This window comes from Thalassophryne amazonica, chromosome 9, assembly GCF_902500255.1.
Source record: "Thalassophryne amazonica chromosome 9, fThaAma1.1, whole genome shotgun sequence".
In the NCBI taxonomy this organism is placed as follows: domain Eukaryota; kingdom Metazoa; phylum Chordata; class Actinopteri; order Batrachoidiformes; family Batrachoididae; genus Thalassophryne; species Thalassophryne amazonica.
In genome coordinates, this window is record NC_047111.1 from 30,593,386 (window position 1) to 30,612,495 (window position 19,110).

At 44.6% G+C, this 19,110-nt stretch overlaps 1 protein-coding gene across 1 annotated transcript in view; it reads left to right on the forward strand.

The window, feature by feature from the left end:
• Positions 1-9,689: 9,689 nt before the first annotated feature.
• Positions 9,690-19,110, forward strand: part of rars1 (arginyl-tRNA synthetase 1) — a 57,651-nt gene continuing 48,230 nt past the window's right edge. Inside the window, exon 1 of the mRNA XM_034177858.1 lies at positions 9,690-9,809. Coding sequence (XP_034033749.1) covers positions 9,765-9,809 — 45 coding nt within the window. The 5' untranslated portion in view covers positions 9,690-9,764. The remainder of the gene's footprint in view (positions 9,810-19,110) is intronic.

A 19,110-nucleotide genomic window follows, 5' to 3' on the forward strand; every position in this document is an offset into this window, starting at 1 on the left:
GCAACCTGTCGCTGCTGTCGCTCGCGTTGCGCCCGGTGTGAACGCGGCATTATATATATTACTCTGGAAACAGGACAAACTGTGTTGTAAAGGACAATAAGCAGGACATTAAAGAGCAAATTTCACTTTCCCTCAGAACGACATGAACAGGAAGTTATCGCGGCTCACAGCAATCCCCATTGTAAGTAACGGAGAAACAACCTAAGATTATCGCATGTTTACATTAAACACAATAACATTTAAAAATCCAGATAATATATTCATGAGAGCTTTAGGCACAATATACAAAGAGTCCTACCTTGCGATGTTAATGCTGTTGTCCGTGTGCAGCGGTTACATTGCAGAATTATCAGACCGTATCAATGCATTTCTCAGTGTTATCTCGCAGAGTGGCGAACTCTACAAAATTTTGCGGGATTTGAAACCACACACATGCATTCATGTACATAGAGGCCACTCTGTTGTGAAAGTGTAGTGACACGGACCCACAACAGTGGATGTAAATGAACGGGCAATGGATAAGCCAAAAATAACAATTTAATGTTGTGAATTGCACAACGGAATACAGACAAGTGCAGTTGAGAAGTACAGTCAATTATACGAAAAGGTGACGTGTGGGCAGGCTCGAGGATAGAAGACGTCTGTCCAGAGAAGAGCCGGATCCCACACGGCTTCCACCGCCAACGGATCTGAAGAACACCGGAGCCGCCAAGTCCTGAGTCCCCAGGTGGCCACCGTCTCCAGCTGTCAGACCTGGTACTGCTGGCAGGAAACAGAAACAGTTAATGGTGGGTGTGTGAGTACACACCCAGTAATCTCTCAATACTCAGTTCCTCCGGGAGGGAGAACCTCCACCTCCAGAAACAGAAACACCCGTGCAGCTCCTGTCAGTCGCTTCTCTGGAAGGAGTGAGAGGCGAAGACGTCGCAAACCCACACTGTACGCCAATCCAGCAGAAGACTGTATCCACAGGGCAAACGGCTGCACACAGAACAATATTCAGTAAATCACAGCAGAGAAGGTTACCTGAGTGGTAGCTGATTTCTCGGCGGGGAGGTGGAGTTGCAGTCCGGCTTTTATGGTGATGTGGATGATGATAGTAGAATGAGTGACTGCTAGTGCTGTTGATGACTGACAGCTGTCACTCTATGTTGCTCCGACGCCCTCTCGTGCTTGAAGCCCGCACTTCAAGCAAGGCGCCCTCTGGTGGTGGTGGGCCAGCAGTACCTCCTCTTCAGCGGCCCACACAACAGGACCCCCCCCCTCAACGGGCGCCTCCTGGTGCCCGACCAGGCTTGTCAGGGTGTCGGGTGTAGAAATTGGCCAGGAGGGCCGGGTCCAGGATGAAGCTCCTCTTCACCCAGGAGCGTTCCTCAGGTCCATACCCCTCCCAGTCCACCAGGTACTGGAACCCCCGACCCTTCCGACGGACGTCCACGAGCCGACGCATGGTCCATGCCGGCTCCCCGTCGATGATCTGGGCAAGAGGCAGCGCAGGTCCGGGGGTGCAGAGTGGTGAAGTGTGCTAGGGCTTGAGATGTGACACATGGAAACAGGATGAATCCGCAGTGAAGCTGGCAGCTTCAGCTTCACTGCGGACGGACTGAGGACTTTCAGGATGGGAAATGGTCCAATAAACCTGTCCTTGAGTTTTTGGGATTCCACCTGAAGAGGGATGTCCTTGGTTGATAGCCAAACCTCCTGCCCGGGCTGGTATGCAGGGGCCGGGGAACGCCGGTGGTCTGCATGGGCCTTGGCCCTCGTCCGGGCTTTGAGCAGGGCAGAACGGGCGATACGCCACACCCGACGGCACCTTCTGAGGTGGGCCTGGACCGAGGGCACCCCGACCTCTCCCTCCACGAGCGGGAACAATGGGGGCTGGTACCCCAAACACACCTCAAACGGGGAGAGGCCGGTGGCAGACAAAACTTGGCTATTGTGAGCGTACTCAATCCAGGCCAGATGGTGACTCCAGGCTGTCGGGTGCGCACAGGTCACGCAGCGGAGGGCCTGCTCCAAGTCCTGGTTTGCCCGCTCTGCCTGCCCATTCGTCTGGGGATGGTACCCAGACGAGAGACTCACGGTGGCCCCCAGTTCCCTTCAGAAACTCCTCCAGACTTGAGAGGACCACGATCCGAGATGATGTCTGATGGAATCCCATGCAGACGCACGACGTGGTGGACCAGGAGGTCTGCAGTCTCCTGGGCTGTCGGGAGCTTCGGGAGGGCCACGAAGTGGGCCGCCTTGGAGAACCGGTCCACTATCGTGAAAATGGTGGTCATGCCCTGGGACGGCGGGAGGCCCGTGACGAAGTCCAGGCCGATGTGGGACCAGGGGCGATGAGGCACGGGTAAAGGCTGGAGGAGACCTTGGGTCCTGTGATGGTCAGCCTTGCCCCTGGCGCAGGTGGTACAGGCCTGGACGTAATCCCGGACGTCGGCTTCCATTGACGCCCACCAGAAGCGCTGCCGGACCACTGCCACGGTTCTTCGAACCCCTGGGTGGCAGGAGAGCTTGGATCCATGACAGAAGTCCAAGACAGCAGTCCTGGCCTCTGGTGGGACGTACAGTTTATCCTTCGGGCCAGTCCCCGGGTCCGGGTTCCGTCCCAGGGCCTCCCAGACGGTCTTCTCCACGTCCCAGGTGAGGGCGGCCATGACAGTGGACTCGGGGATGATGGTTTCCGTTGGATCCGACAGCTCGGTCTTGACTTCCTCCTCGTGCACCCGGGACAGGGCGTCGGATCGTTGATTCTTAGTCCTGGGGCGATATGTGATCCTGAAGTCAAAACGCCCGAAGAACAGTGACCAGCAGGCTTGCCTGGAGTTCAGACGCTTGGCGGTCCAAATGTACTCCAGGTTCCGATGGTCCGTGAAAACCGTAAACGGTACCGATGCTCCCTCCAACAGGTGTCTCCACTCCTCAAGAGCCTATTTCACCGCCAGAAGTTCCCGATTGCCGACGTCATAGTTCCTTTCAGCCGGGGTCAACCTGCGGGAAAAATAGGCACATGGATGGAGAACCTTGTCGGACTCCCCACTCTGGGATAGCACGGCTCCTATCCCTGAGTCAGAGGCATCCACTTCAACTATAAACTGGCGATTTGGATCGGGTTGCACCAGGACTGGTGCAGACGAGAACCGACGTTTCAACTCCCTAAACGCGGCTTCGCACCAATCCGACCAGGTGAAGGGGACTTTAGTGGAGGTCAGGGCTGTCAGGGTGCTAACTACCTGACTGTAGCCCTTGATGAACCTCCGGTAGAAATTTGCAAAGCCGAGGAACTGTTGCAGTTTCCTACGGCTTGTTGGTTGGGGCCAATCCCTCACCGCCGCAACCTTGGCCAGATCAGGGGCGACGGAGTTGGAGGAGATTATGAACCCCAGGAAGGACAAAGAAGAGCGGTGGAACTCGCGCTTCTCGCCCTTCACGAACAGCCGGTTCTCCAACAACCGCTGCAGGACCTGACGTACATGCTTGACATGGGTCTCAGGATCCAGAGAAAAGATGAGTATATCATCCAGATATACGAAGACAAACCGATGCAGGAAGTCCCGCAAGACGTCATTAACCAACGCTTGGAACGTCGCGGGCGCATTGGTGAGGCCGAACGGCATGACCAGGTACTCAGAGTGACCTAACGGGGTGTTAAATGCCGTCTTCCACTCGTCTCCCTCCCGGATCCGAACCACAATCGTACGGATGGTGCAGGGGCAGTGTGAGTGCCAGATCTTTGCTGAAGACGTCAGCAAGGTCATGGTACTCGGCTGGCACCACCGCTAGATTGGGGGGAACTAGAACCTCCTCCTTAGCTGTCATACCGGGTGGAACCGAGGATCCTAAACACTCCCGGTGGCAGGTTTCGCTCCACTGCGTCACAACCCCAGACGGCCAATCAATCCGGGGATTGTGTTTTAACACCCATGGAAAACCCAAAATCACTCGGGAGGTAGAAGGTGTTACATAAAACACAATCTCCTCCCTGTGATTTCCAGACACAACCAACGTCACTGGCTGTGTCTGGTGTGTGATTAGTGGAAGAAGGGTGCCATCTCGTGCCCGTACCGACAATGGTGATGGTAAGGCCACTAGAGGGAGCCCAACCTCCTTTGCCCATCTGCTATCCAGCAGATTCACCTCCGACCCCGTGTCCACCAGTGCTGGGGCATGAAGGGTTAGATCCCCACTCAGGATCGTAACTGGGATGTGTGCAGATCGTCGGGGTTTCCCCGCGTGAGTATTATGACCCACCCTTAGCCCAGTCTCTAAGGACGAGTGCTGCTGTTTTGACCGTTTGGGGCAGTTTTTCTGTGTGTGCTCGGTTGAGCTGCAGTGAAAACACTCCCCACGGACCAGCCTCCTTTGTCTCTGATCTGATCTCTTTTTGGCCCTGCTCGTTTCCCTAACAATGGCAGCAGGGGGAGCTGTCGTCACGTGGAGTGCCCTGGCTGTGGAGCGTGGGGAAGACGGCTCCCTTTCGGACCCGGGAGGAAGAGGGACGGCTTGTGCCTGACCACGCCCTTCGTCTCTCTCCCGTCGGTGTTCTGTTAATCGGTTGTCTAACCGTATTACCAGGTCGATAAGCCCGTCTAAATCCCGTGGCTCGTCCTTCGCCACCAGGTGCTCCTTAAGGACCAGAGACAGTCCGTTTATGAAGGTGGCGCGGAGCGCAACAGCATTCCAGCCGGCTCGTGCTGCCGCGATGCGGAAGTCAACTGAATACTTCGCTGCGCTCCGACACCCCTGTCTTATCGACAGTAGCACGCTTGAAGCGGTCTCGCCTCTATGAGGGTGGTCGAACACCTGTCTGAACTCCCCACAAACCCACAAAATACAGACAAGTGCAGTTGAGAAGTACAGTCAATTATACGAAAAGGTGACGTGTGGGCAGGCTCGAGGATAGAAGACATCTGTCCAGAGAAGAGCCGGATCCCACACGGCTTCCACCGCCAACGGATCTGAAGAACACCGGAGCCGCCAAGTCCTGGGTCCCCAGGTGGCCACCGTCTCCAGCTGTTAGACCTGGTACTGCTGGCAGGAAACAGAAACAGTTAATGGTGGGTGTGTGAGTACACACCCAGTAATCTCTCAATACTCAGTTCCTCCGGGAGGGAGAACCTCCACCTCCAGAAACAGAAACACCCGTGCAGCTCCTGTCAGTCGCTTCTCTGGAAGGAGTGATAGGTGAAGACGTCGCAAACCCACACTGTACGCCAATCCAGCAGAAGACTGTATCCACAGGGCAAATGGCTGCACACAGAACAATATTCAGTAAATCACAGCAGAGAAGGTTACCTGAGTGGTAGCTGATTTCTCGGCGGGGAGGTGGAGTTGCAGTCCGGCTTTTATGGTGATGTGGATGATGATAGTAGAATGAGTGACAGCTGGTGCTGTTGATGACTGACAGCTGTCACTCTCTGTTGCTCCGACGCCCTCTCGTGCTTGAAGCCTGCACTTCAAGCAGGGCGCCCTCTGGTGGTGGTGGGCCAGCAGTACCTCCTCTTCAGCAGCCCACACAACACACTCGGCTTTTAATATATAGATAATAATAATAATAATAATAATAATCATAAAAAATAGACCCCCCCCTCCCCAATGCAAAATCCTGGCGTCAATAAAACAGTCAGATTCTGTGGAGACTTCCAAGTCCAGACTTAAGACGCACTTATTTTCCCTTTTGTATGGCTAACATACTGGCATAGTATAGTTCTACGCTTTTTACTCTTTAATTAATTTTATTAGGAAACAGAGCGTGCCGCAGCCTCAACTTTACCTAAATTCTGGGTCTTTTAGTGAAGCTTTAGGGCTAGTTTCTGGCAGTTACCTTAGTATTTCCTGTTTTTGTTGTTGTTTAATGCTGGCAAATTATACTGTATTTCTTGTCTTTCTGATGCCTGATTCTGTTTTTTTCTCTCTGTTTAAGGTACAGCTCCATCCAGAGATGGTATTTGTGCTGGAGACCCTCCTGTCCTGTGCACCAACAGCATTTCCTGTATATTCATTTTGTGAATTGTTCTGTAATTTGTGTCTGTAGCATGGCCCAAGCAGAGGGTCACCCCTTTAAGTCTGGTCTGCTTGAGGTTCCTTCCTCAGAGGGTGTTTTTCCTGACCACTGTTGCTCTTTGGGATAGTAAGGTTAGACCTTACTTGTGTGAAGTGCCTTGAGGCAACTCTGTTGTGATTTGGCGCTATATAAATATATATATATGTAAAAAACACGCTGTAAGACGTTTATGATCGCACCACCGTCAAGATAATTCACTGATTTTCACTCTTTCTTCAGTTCAGTTCATTCATTCGAGATTAAAATATGAAGTTATAAAGTGTACACTCTTGTACTTGTCTGTGACTTTTTCTGTTTTGAATAAAAGATGAGCAGACAAACATGATGTGAGTGATGGTTGTTTTGGTTTACAAGAAATAAAATTCAGCTTTTACAGTGTAAAAAGAAAAAAAACAAAAAACAAATCCAGTTGTTTTTACAGAAAAATTCTGTCAGCTTTGGTTTACATGGGAATTCTGTCAAAATTACAATGAACATGTAAATGGTTTGCACATACATATTTATGTAAATTTTACAGTTTAAACCTGTAATTAAAAATATTAATCTGTAATTTTGACAGTCTTTGTCATGTTGAATTGGCATGGCCATGCTGATATTACACCTTTTTTTTTTTTTGTAAAAATTACAAATATATTAAGTCCCTTTGGCTGCTCCCATGATTTCACTTAGGGTCACCACAGCAGATGCAAGGAGAGTCTGCATGTTGATTTGGCACAAGCTGTACACCAGATGCCCTTCCTGCTGCAACACCACATTACACAGTGAAATGTGGCAGGGGTGGGGTTCGAACCAGGAACCTTTGTTACTGAAACCAAGTGCACTAAACACTTGGCGACCACCCCTGATATCTGTCTGTATCTTATAGATTAATAAGCACAGTAGCTTTGTGGTTAGTGCATGTTACCTCAGAGCAAGAAGGCCATTGCTTCGATTCCCACCTGTGGCCTTTCTGTGTGGAGTTTGCATGTTCTCCCCATGTTTGTGTGGGTTTCCTCTGGGTGCTTCAATTTCCTCCCACATTTAAAGACATGCAAGTGAGGTGAATTGGAAACTTTATACATATTCAGGTCTCCCTTGCAAAAGAGATCTTGATGTCTATGGGACTAAGCTGGTTAAATAAAGGTTAAATTAAAATTACACCCTACCATCAGGTGTTTTATCTTCATTTATACTTTAGCTCTTACCCAGTTCCTACAGTAAATTTGAGGAAGTTTTGTCTTTATTTAGTAGAGCTGCATAGGGGATACATTTTCTGACTGCCACCATCTGTCAGCCTGCCAGAATTTGTATCCCCTATCTTTATCGCTAGAATTGCAACCTACCATCAGGTGTTTTATCTTCATTTATACTTTAGCTCATCCACAATTCCTACAGTAAATTTCAGGAAGTTTTGTCTTTATTTACTGGAGTTACATAGGGGATACATTTTCTGGCAGCCACCATCTGTCGGCCTGCCAGAATTTGTATCCCCTATCTTTATCGCTGATATTGCACCCTACCATCAGGTGTTTCATAGTGATATATACTTTAGCTCATCCACAATTACTACAGTAAATTTGAGGAAGTTTTGTCTTTATTTAGTGGAGTTGCACAGGGGATACATTTTCTGGCAGCCACCATCTGGCAGCCAGCCAGAATTTGTATCCCCTATCTTTATAGCTGGAATTGCACCCTACCATCAGGTGTCTCATAGTGATATATACTTTAGCTTATGCACAATTACTACAGTAAATTTGAGGAAGATTTGTCTTTATTTAGTGGAGTTGCACAGGGGATACATTTTCTGGCAGCCACCATCTGTCAGCCTGCCAGAATTTGTATCCCCTATCTTTATAGCTGGAATTGCAACCTACCATCAGCTGTTTTATCTTCATTTATACTTTAGCTCATCTACAATTACTACAGTAAATTTCAGGAAGTTTTGTCTTTATTTAGTGAAGTTGCATAGGGGATACATTTTCTGGCAGCCACCATCTGTCAGACTGCCAGAATTTGAATCCCCTGTCTTTATAGCTGGTATTGCACCCTACCATCAGGTGTTTTATCTTCATTTATACTTTAGCGCATACCCAATTCCTACAGTAAATTTGAGGAAGTTTTGTCTTTATTTAGTGGAGTTGGATAGGGATACATTTTCTGGCAGCAACCATCTGTCAGTCTGCCAGAATTTCTATCCCCTATCTTTATAGCTGGAATTGCAACCTACCATCAGGTGTTTTTTCTTAATTTATACTTTAAGCCCTCCACAATTACTACAGTAAATTTCAGGAAGTTTTGTCTTTATTTAGTGGAGTTGCATAGGGGATACATTTTCTGGCAGCCACCATCTGTCAGCCTGCCAGAATTTGTATCCCCTATCTTTATAGCTGGAATTGCACCCTACCATCAGGTGTTTCATAGTGATATATACTTTAGCTCCTCCACAATTACTACAGTAAATTTGAGGAGGTTTTGTCTTTATTTAGTGGAGTTGCATAGGGGATACATTTTCTGGCAGCAACCATCTGTCAGTCTGCCAGAATTTGTATCCCCTATCTTTATAGCTGGAATTGCACCCTACCATCAGGTGTTTTATCTTCATTTATACTTTAGCGCATACCCAATTCCTACAGTAAATTTGAGGAAGTTTTGTCTTTACTTAGTGGAGTTGCATAGGGGATACATTTTCTGGCAGCAACCATCTGTCAGTCTGCCAGAATTTGTATCCCCTATCTTTATAGCTGGAATTGCAACCTACCATCAGGTGTTTCATAGTGATATATACTTTAGCTCATCCACAATTACTACAGTAAATTTGAGGAGGTTTTGTTTTTATTTAGTGGAGTTGCATAGGGGATACATTTTCTGGCAGCAACCAACCATCTGTCTACGGAAGCTCTGAGCTGCCAAGCCCTAAAAAATATTTGGCTCAGTATCATATAATTACGTGATAAGTTTCATGTTATAACGTGATAAATATCACGTTATTTCGTGATATGAAATTATCATGTTATTTCATGATGCGGTATTTTCACGTTATAACGAGAAATGATCACTTTATAACAAGAAATTATCACATTTCGTGATATGCAACTATCACGTTATTCTGACATAACAAATCATCACGTTATTCTGAGATATGCAACTATCACGTTATTCTGACAACAAATTATCACGTTATTCTGAGATATGCAACTATCACGTTATTCTAACATAACAAATTATCACGTTATTCTAACATAAATTATCACGTTATTCTGAGATAACAAATTATCACGTTATTCTGACATAACAAATTATCACGTTATTCTGAGATATGCAACTATCACGTTATTCTGACATAACAAATTATCACGTTATTCTGAGATAACAAATTATCACGTTATTCTGAGATATTATCACGTTATTCTGAGATATCACGTTATTCTGAGATAAGAATTTATCACGTTATTTCATATGAAATTATCACGTTATTTCGATTTATGAATTTTGACGGGGATAATTACTTTGGCACGACCATGGACACCATGGAAATAGAGACTATATTTATTTATATTTTTATATATTTTTATATATATTTATATATCTATATTTCCATGATGGGCACGGCACCGGCCTGCGCCTATTGATGACGTCACGGCGGCCGGAAGTCTTGCTCCTCTTCTGTGTTTCGTCAGCCACGCGTGTTCACGTCCACAGTACAGTGTGCGAGTTTATAAGGATGGCAGACCCAGTGAGCGAGTACACTGCCCGGCTACAACAACAGGTCAGCTGCCGCTGTATGTGTGCGCGAACAGAACTCCGTTCAGAAATCTGCACCGAGACTTTCAGCAGCGCTGAAACCCGCTGACAGCGACTCCATGGTTCAAACACCCCACACCGCACGAATCTGGCAGGAAATCACTTTTTGTTAAGTCTGTGCCTCAGTTAACGTCATTAAAGTGTTGGTTTCTGTGCTTTGTTTTTGGGAGTTTGTCTTGAGGAGCTGGTGGACCTGATCAGCCTGTAGAACCTTTCACTATCGTGTGTTTTGGATCATGTTTTTCCTTAAGTGGGTATCACTCATATTATTTTCCTTTTTGATCTTCCATAAAAGTGTACAGTCTTTGGGCTTTTTTTTTTTTTTTTTTTTTTTTTTTTTTTTTTTTTTTTTTTTTTTTTTTTAAGATTTAAGCCATAAAAATAATTTTCTGTGGCACCACTATAATTTTTTTTTTTGAAGTGGTTGCAGTTATTCACTCTAAATCTTGGGCTGTTGTTATGGCAACCTCCGTAATTGATGTTCTGTGACTGTTCGTTGCTAACTCCTCAGTATCCTGCCTGTCATGAGAGAGACCGATGGGGAGGACATGCCTGTTTTTTCACTCCTTTCACTTCAACCAACATTTCTTGTTTGTTATTTTTTCAGTTCATATATCTGTGGAAGATTTGGGTTATGAAGGTTAGGGTTAGTGTGTGACATGATCACTGTTATAATAACTTACCAACGCCTACATTGGGTCCGGAAACTATTCACAGCGCTTCACTTTTTCCACATTTTGTTATGTTGCAGTCTTTTTCCAAGATGGTATGAATTAATTTTTTTCCCCTAAAAATACTGCTCACAGAACCCCATAATGACAACATGCAAAAAGTTGTTTTTTTTTGGCAAATTTATTACAAATAAAATCTAAGAAATCACATGTACATAAGTATTCACACTTTTGACTCAGTACTTTGTTGATGCACCTTTGGCAGCAGTTACAGCCTCAAGTCTTCCTGAATATGATGCCACAAGCTTGGTGCACCTATCTTTAGACCATTTTGCCCATTCCTCTTTGCAGCACCTCTCAAACTCCATCATGTTGGATGGGGAGCGTCCATGCACAGCCATTTTCAGATCTCTCCAGAGATGTTCAATCAGATTTAGGTCAGGTCTGGGCTCTGGCTGGGCCACTCAATGACATTCACAGAGTTGTCCTGAAGCTACTCCTTTGATATGTTGGTTGTGTACTTAGGGTCATTGTCCTGCTGAAAGATGAACCATCGTCCCAGTTTGAGGTCAAGAGCGCTCTGGAGCAGGTTTTCATCCAGGATGTCTCTGTACATTGCTGCATTCATCATTCCCTCAATCCTGATGAGTCTCCCAGTTCCTGCTGCTGAAAAGCATCCCCACAGCATGATGCTGCCACCACCATGCATCACTGTAAGGATGGTGCCTGGTTTCCTCCAAACATGATGACTGGCATTCACGCAAAAGAGTTAAGTCTTTGTCTCATCAGACCAGAAAATTTCAATTCTCATGGTCTTAGAGTCCTTCAGCTGCCTTTTGGCAAACTCCAGGCTGGCTGCCATGTGCCTTTTACTAAGGAGTGGCTTCCATGTGGCCACTCTACCCTACAGGCCTGATTGGTGGATTGCTGCAGAGATGGTTGTCCTTCTGGAAGGTTCTCCGTCTCCACAAAGGAATGCTAGAGCTTTGGCAGAGTGACCATCAGTTTGTTGGTTACCTCCCTGACTAAGGCCCTTCAGCCAAGATTACTCAGTTTAGACAGATGGCCAGCTCTCGGAAAGAGTCCTGGTGGATCTGAACTTCTTTCATTTACAGATGATGGAGGCCATTGTGCCAATGTGAACCTTCAAAGCAGAAGAAATGTTTCTGTACCCTTTGTTGTGGAATTTTTGTGATGATGTCAGCAGAGAAATGAGACAGATGAGCAAAGAACACCAGTGACTCATATGTACAATGCAGAGAGAGATTTAATTGCAGTTGAAGCAGACAACAAATGCACCTGGAGGACACCCCAAGGGACATGCATGCAAATATAAAACACAGTCTTCTGACTTCACATATTCAGAGAGCCTTCTTAAGGACCCCTGCCTTAGTAAAACAAGTCCATAATACAAATGTGGCCTTTAGTTAGTCCTGGACACAATCAGATGTCATGTCGTGGACTCTGAGAAACACAACCTGTTCTATCAACACAGGCCAGCAGGCGATGGATGACCTTGACCCAGTATGCAGACATGGGGGAACAGAAACTTTTCACCGACACCCTTCCCCAGATTTGTGCCTTGAGACAGTCTTGTCTTGGAGGTCCACAGACAATTTCTGTGACTTCATGCTTGTTTTGTGCTCTGACATGCACCGTCAAATGTGGGACCTTATATGTAGACAGGTGTGTGCCTTTCCAATTCATGTCCAATCAGTTGAATTTATCACAGGTGGACTCCATTTAAGCTGTAGAAACATCTCAAGGATGATCAGTGGAAACAGGAGGCACCTGAGCTCAATTTAGAACCTCACGGCAAAGGCTGTGAATACTTATGTACATTTGACTTCTTTTTTTTTTTTTTTTTTTATAAATTTACAAAACAAACAAACAAAAAAACTTTTTTACTTCACCATTATGGGGTATTGTGTGTAGAATCTTGAGGGGAAAAAATGAATTTCATTCATTTTGGAATAAGGCTGTAACATAAAATATGGAAAAAGTGAAGCACTGTGAATATTTTCCTAATGCACTCTATAATGTTGATTTTTGTTGGTGTTGTTTGGTCAAATTAATAATGTGATTTCTTAGTTTTTATTTTTAATAAATTTGCAAAAATCTAAAAACCTTTTTTCACATTGTCATTATGCGGTATTGTGCATAGAATTTTGAGGGGGGAAAATGAATTTAATCTATTTTGGAATAATCTATTTACCTTTCGTATGGCTAGCGTACTGGTGGTATAGTATATATAGTATGTAAGTGATACAATACCGCAGTGAGAGCCAACCATCTCTACTGGTGGTTGGCTCTCACTGCGGTATTGTATCACTTCCTGTTCCGGAGCACAGCGGTGTTTTTCTGTATCTGTTAGCTGTTTAATCTGCGCAGTTAGATTGATCTAGTTATCTAGATGACGATTTGTTTCACAGTGTAATCTTCACGTGCCTTAACTAAAGCACTCCTTCTGCTGAATCACCTCTAAATTATTTACACATTATTCACTTTGTGTGTTTTTAGGAATCCGCTAGCTTAGCGCAGCTACTAGCTCTTAGCCGGTTTAGCATGGCGGCTTCTCCTGTCTCTCCCGCACTTTTCTGCTCTGGGTGTGAAATGTTTCGTTATTCCTCGGCCTCCTTTAGCAGTAACGGTACTTGTAATAAGTGTAGCTTATTCATAGCTTTGGAGGCCAGGCTGGGCGAATTGGAGACTCGGCTCCGCACCGTGGAAAATTCTACAGCTAGCCAGGCCCCTGTAGTCGGTGCGGACCAAGGTAGCTTAGCCGCCGTTAGTTTCCCTCTGGCAGATCCCGAGCAGCCGGGAAAGCAGGCCGACTGGGTGACTGTGAGGAGGAAGCGTAGTTCTAAACAGAAGCCCCGTGTACACCGCCAACCCGTTCACATTTCTAACCGTTTTTCCCCACTCGACGACACACCCGCCGAGGATCAAACTCTGGTTATTGGCGACTCTGTTTTGAGTAATGTGAAGTTAGCGACACCAGCAACCATAGTCAATTGTCTTCCGGGGGCCAGAGCAGGCGACATCGAAGGAAATTTGAAACTGCTGACTAAGGCTAAGCGTAAATTTGGTAAGATTGTAATTCACGTCGGCAGTAATGACACCCGGTTACGCCAATCGGAGGTCACTAAAATTAACATTGAATCGTGTAACTTTGCAAAAACAATGTCGGACTCTGTAGTTTTCTCTGGGCCCCTCCCCAATCGGACCGGGAGTGACATGTTTAGCCGCATGTTCTCCTTGAATTGCTGGCTGTCTGAGTGGTGTCCAAAAAATGAGGTGGGCTTCATAGATAATTGGCAAAGCTTCTGGGGAAAACCTGGTCTTGTTAGGAGAGACGGCATCCATCCCACTTTGGATGGAGCAGCTCTCATTTCTAGAAATCTGGCCAATTTTCTTAAATCCTCCAAACCGTGACTATCCAGGGTTGGGACCAGGAGGCAGAGTTGTAGTCTTACACACCTCTATGCAGCTTCTCTCCCCCTGCCATCCCCTCATTACCCCATCCCCGTAGAGACGGTGTCTGCTCCCAGACAACCAATAACCAGCAAAAATCTATTTAAGCATAAAAATTCAAAAAGAAAAAATAATATAGCACCTTCAACTGCACCACAGACTAAAACAGTTAAATGTGGTCTATTAAACATTAGGTCTCTCTCTTCTAAGTCCCTGTTAGTAAATGATATAATAATTGATCAACATATTGATTTATTCTGCCTTACAGAAACCTGGTTACAGCATGATGAATATGTTAGTTTAAATGAGTCAACACCCCCGAGTCACACTGTCAGAATGCTCGTAGCACGGGCCGAGGTGGAGGATTAGCAGCAATCTTCCATTCCAGCTTATTAATTAATCAAAAACCCAGACAGAGCTTTAATTCATTTGAAAGCTTGACTCTTAGTCTTGTCCATCCAAATTGGAAGTCCCAAAAACCAGTTTTATTTGTTATTATCTATCGTCCACCTGGTCGTTACTGTGAGTTTCTCTGTGAATTTTCAGACCTTTTGTCTGACTTAGTGCTTAGCTCAGATAAGATAATTATAGTGGGCGATTTTAACATCCACACAAATGTTGAGAATGACAGCCTCAACACTGCATTTAATCTATTATTAGACTCTATTGGCTTTGCTCAAAATGTAAATGAGTCCACCCACCACTTTAATCATATCTTAGATCTTGTTCTGACTTATGGTATGGAAATAGAAGACTTAACAGTATTCCCTGAAAACTCCCTTCTGTCTGATCATTTCTTAATAACATTTACATTTACTCTGATGGACTACCCAGCAGTGGGGAATAAGTTTCATTACACTAGAAGTCTTTCAGAAAGCGCTGTAACTAGGTTTAAGGATATGATTCCTTCTTTATGTTCTCTAATGCCATATACCAACACAGTGCAGAGTAGCTACCTAAACTCTGTAAGTGAGATAGAGTATCTCGTCAGTAGTTTTACATCCTCATTGAAGACAACTTTGGATGCTGTAGCTCCTCTGAAAAAGAGAGCTTTAAATCAGAAGTGCCTGACTCCGTGGTATAACTCACAAACTCGTAGCTTAAAGCAGATAACCCGTAAGTTGGAGAGGAAATGGCGTCTCACTAATTTAGAAGATCTTCACTTAGCCTGGAAAAAGAGTCTGTTGCTCTATAAAAAAAGCCCTCCGTAAAGCTAGGACATCTTTCTACTCATCACTAATTGAAGAAAATAAGAACAACCCCAGGTTTCTTTTCAGCACTGTAGCCAGGCTGACAAAGAGTCAGAGCTCTATTGAGCTGAGTATTCCATTAACTTTAACTAGTAATGACTTCATGACTTTCTTTGCTAACAAAATTTTAACTATTAGAGAAAAAATTACTCATAACCATCCCAAAGACGTATCGTTATCTTTGGCTGCTTTCAGTGATGCCGGTATTTGGTTAGACTCTTTCTCTCCGATTGTTCTGTCCGAGTTATTTTCATTAGTTACTTCATCCAAACCATCAACATGTCTATTAGACCCCATTCCTACCAGGTTGCTCAAGGAAGCCCTACCATTATTTAATGCTTCGATCTTAAATATGATCAATCTATCTTTGTTAGTTGGCTATGTACCACAGGCTTTTAAGGTGGCAGTAATTAAACCATTACTTAAAAAGCCATCACTTGACCCAGCTATCTTAGCTAATTATAGGCCAATCTCCAACCTTCCTTTTCTCTCAGAAATTCTTGAAAGGGTAGTTGTAAAACAGCTAACTGATCATCTGCAGAGGAATGGTCTATTTGAAGAGTTTCAGTCAGGTTTTAGAATTCATCATAGTACAGAAACAGCATTAGTGAAGGTTACAAATGATCTTTTTATGGCCTCGGACAGTGGACTCATCTCTGTGCTTGTTCTGTTAGACCTCAGTGCTGCTTTTGATACTGTTGACCATAAAATTTTATTACAGAGATTAGAGCATGCCATAGGTATTAAAGGCACTGCGCTGCGGTGGTTTGAATCATATTTGTCTAATAGATTACAATTTGTTCATGTAAATGGGGAATCTTCTTCACAGACTAAAGTTAATTATGGAGTTCCACAAGGTTCTGTGCTAGGACCAATTTTATTCACTTTATACATGCTTTCCTTAGGCAGTATTATTAGACGGTATTGCTTAAATTTTCATTGTTACGCAGATGATACCCAGCTTTATCTATCCATGAAGCCAGAGGACACACACCAATTAGCTAAACTGCAGGATTGTCTTACAGACATAAAGACATGGATGACCTCTAATTTCCTGCTTTTAAACTCAGATAAAACTGAAGTTATTGTACTTGGCCCCACAAATCTTAGAAACATGGTGTCTAACCAGATCCTTACTCTGGATGGCATTACCCTGACCTCTAGTAATACTGTGAGAAATCTTGGAGTCATTTTTGATCAGGATATGTCATTCAAAGCGCATATTAAACAAATATGTAGGACTGCTTTTTTGCATTTACGCAATATCTCTAAAATTAGAAAGGTCTTGTCTCAGAGTGATGCTGAAAAACTAATTCATGCATTTATTTCCTCTAGGCTGGACTATTGTAATTCATTATTATCAGGTTGTCCTAAAAGTTCCCTAAAAAGCCTTCAGTTAATTCAAAATGCTGCAGCTAGAGTACTAACGGGGACTAGAAGGAGAGAGCATATCTCACCCATATTGGCCTCTCTTCATTGGCTTCCTGTTAATTCTAGAATAGAATTTAAAATTCTTCTTCTTACTTATAAGGTTTTGAATAATCAGGTCCCATCTTATCTTAGGGACCTCGTGGTACCATATCACCCCAATAGAGCGCTTCGCTCTCAGACTGCAGGCTTACTTGTAGTTCCTAGGGTTTGTAAGAGTAGAATGGGAGGCAGAGCCTTCAGCTTTCAGGCTCCTCTCCTGTGGAACCAGCTCCCAATTCAGATCAGGGAGACAGACACCCTCTCTACTTTTAAGATTAGGCTTAAAACTTTCCTTTTTGCTAAAGCTTATAGTTAGGGCTGGATCAGGTGACCCTGAACCATCCCTTAGTTATGCTGCTATAGATGTAGACTGCTGGGGGGTTCCCATGATGCACTGTTTCTTTCTCTTTTTGCTCTGTATGCACCACTCTGCATTTAATCATTAGTGATCGATCTCTGCTCTCTTCCACAGCATGTCTTTTTCCTGGTTCTCTCCCTCAACCCCAACCAGTCCCAGCAGAAGACTGCCCCTCCCTGAGCCTGGTTCTGCTGGAGGTTTCTTCCTGTTAAAAGGGAGTTTTTCCTTCCCACTGTAGCCAAGTGCTTGCTCACAGGGGGTCGTTTTGACCGTTGGGGTTTTACATAATTATTGTATGGCCTTGCCTTACAATATAAAGCGCCTTGGGGCAACTGTTTGTTGTGATTTGGCGCTATATAAAAAAAAATTGATTGATTGATTGATAGTATGTTACTATGCTTTTTACGCTTTCAGTTCATTTTATTAGGAAACAGAGCAGGCTGCAGCCTCAACTTTATCTAAATTCTGGGTCTTTTATTGAAGCTTAAGGCTAGTGGCCGGCGATCACCTTAGTATTTCTTTTGTTTTTCTTGTTTACTTAATGCTGACAAATTATACTGTATTTGTTGTCTTTCTGATGCCTGCTTCTATTTTTCTTCACTCTGTTTGAGGTGCGGCTCCATCCAGAAATGGGTGTGGTGTCTGTTTGGAAAACCCGATGTCCTGTGCACCGGCAACATTTCCTGGATATTGTATTGTGAACTGTTTTGTAATTTGTGTCTGTAGCATGGCCCAAGCAGAGGGTCACCCCTTTGAGTCTGGTCTGTTTGAGGTTTCCCTCAGAGGGAGTTTTTCCTTACTACTGCTGTTCTGGGGGTTAGTAAGGTTAGACCTTACTTGTGTAAAGCACCATGAGGCAACTTTGTTGTGACTTGGCGCTATATAAATGAAAATAAATGAAAAAATTGAAATTGAATAAGGCTGTAACATAACAAAATATAGAAAATGTGCAGTGCCGTGAATACTTTTGGATGCACTGTACTTACAGTTACTGTAACACTATCCACAACCTTTTATTTGTTAGTCTTTAAATAGGTGATTCATTATATGACATTGCCAATTTGCACTAAATTTGCAGTTTAGAAAAAATGAATAAGCAGTTCCTCTGAAGGGGAAAAATTCAGACAGCTTTGAACTACGTTGGGTAGTGTCTTGGTAACTGTAAGTGCGGGCTGTACAAAAGGAACGAAACCTAGACAGGTACGTGTTGAACTGCTTGCAGCCGTTTTTTTGACCTGCCCGTAACCTTTCGTTACCAGCCTCATGAGGGCGCCAGCAGGCAATGCATAAACTACGTCACTACCATAACATCCCCTCTTCTAAGTACATTAAGAGCAATAATGTTAACGTGAAACTCTACCCATATCTATATAATGAAGCAAGGTAAACATTGCATCTTATTTAAATGTACTTTTGGTATTTATGGCTATAGGGAGCATTTTACTTGTAAATAACTTTTTTTAGTAGTAGAACTGTCATCTTAATACAACTGCTGAAAACATATATTTTACTGAACTAAGGATAACACAAAGGTGGGGTAGACTGCCCCTACCTTCGGCTGAGTGAGGGGATTATTCTGCCCTGGGCTGGTCACTCAGGTGCTCAAGAGTACCTTCTACCTAGGTCAAAGTCCTTAAGGTACCTCGGAGGGAGCGGATGAGTGGCAGGTGCTTCAGGTGTTGACTTGTCATTCACAGGCAGGAAAGGATCAGGCGAGTCTTCTGGTTCAGTCTTAGTCCCTTTTAGTGTGACGAAATGACTCCTGTTGTGACGTAGAAGTCCTCTGGAAGTCTGAACCAAGTAAGACCGTGGTGTACATGCTCTGGCTGAAACCTTTGCGTTTTCTTTCATGCCTGTGATCCAAACCTGATCTCCTGGGTGTAATCCAGAAAGGTCATGTGGAGAGTCTCTCTCCCTCCTTTCTCTCTTCCTCAGAGTAGTGATGTCCGTCCACCCTGGTTTGAGGCAAGACGGAAGAACAGGTACTGTAGTACAAAGTTTTCTTCCCAACAGGAGCTCTGCAGGGCTGTGGCCCGTTCGCTA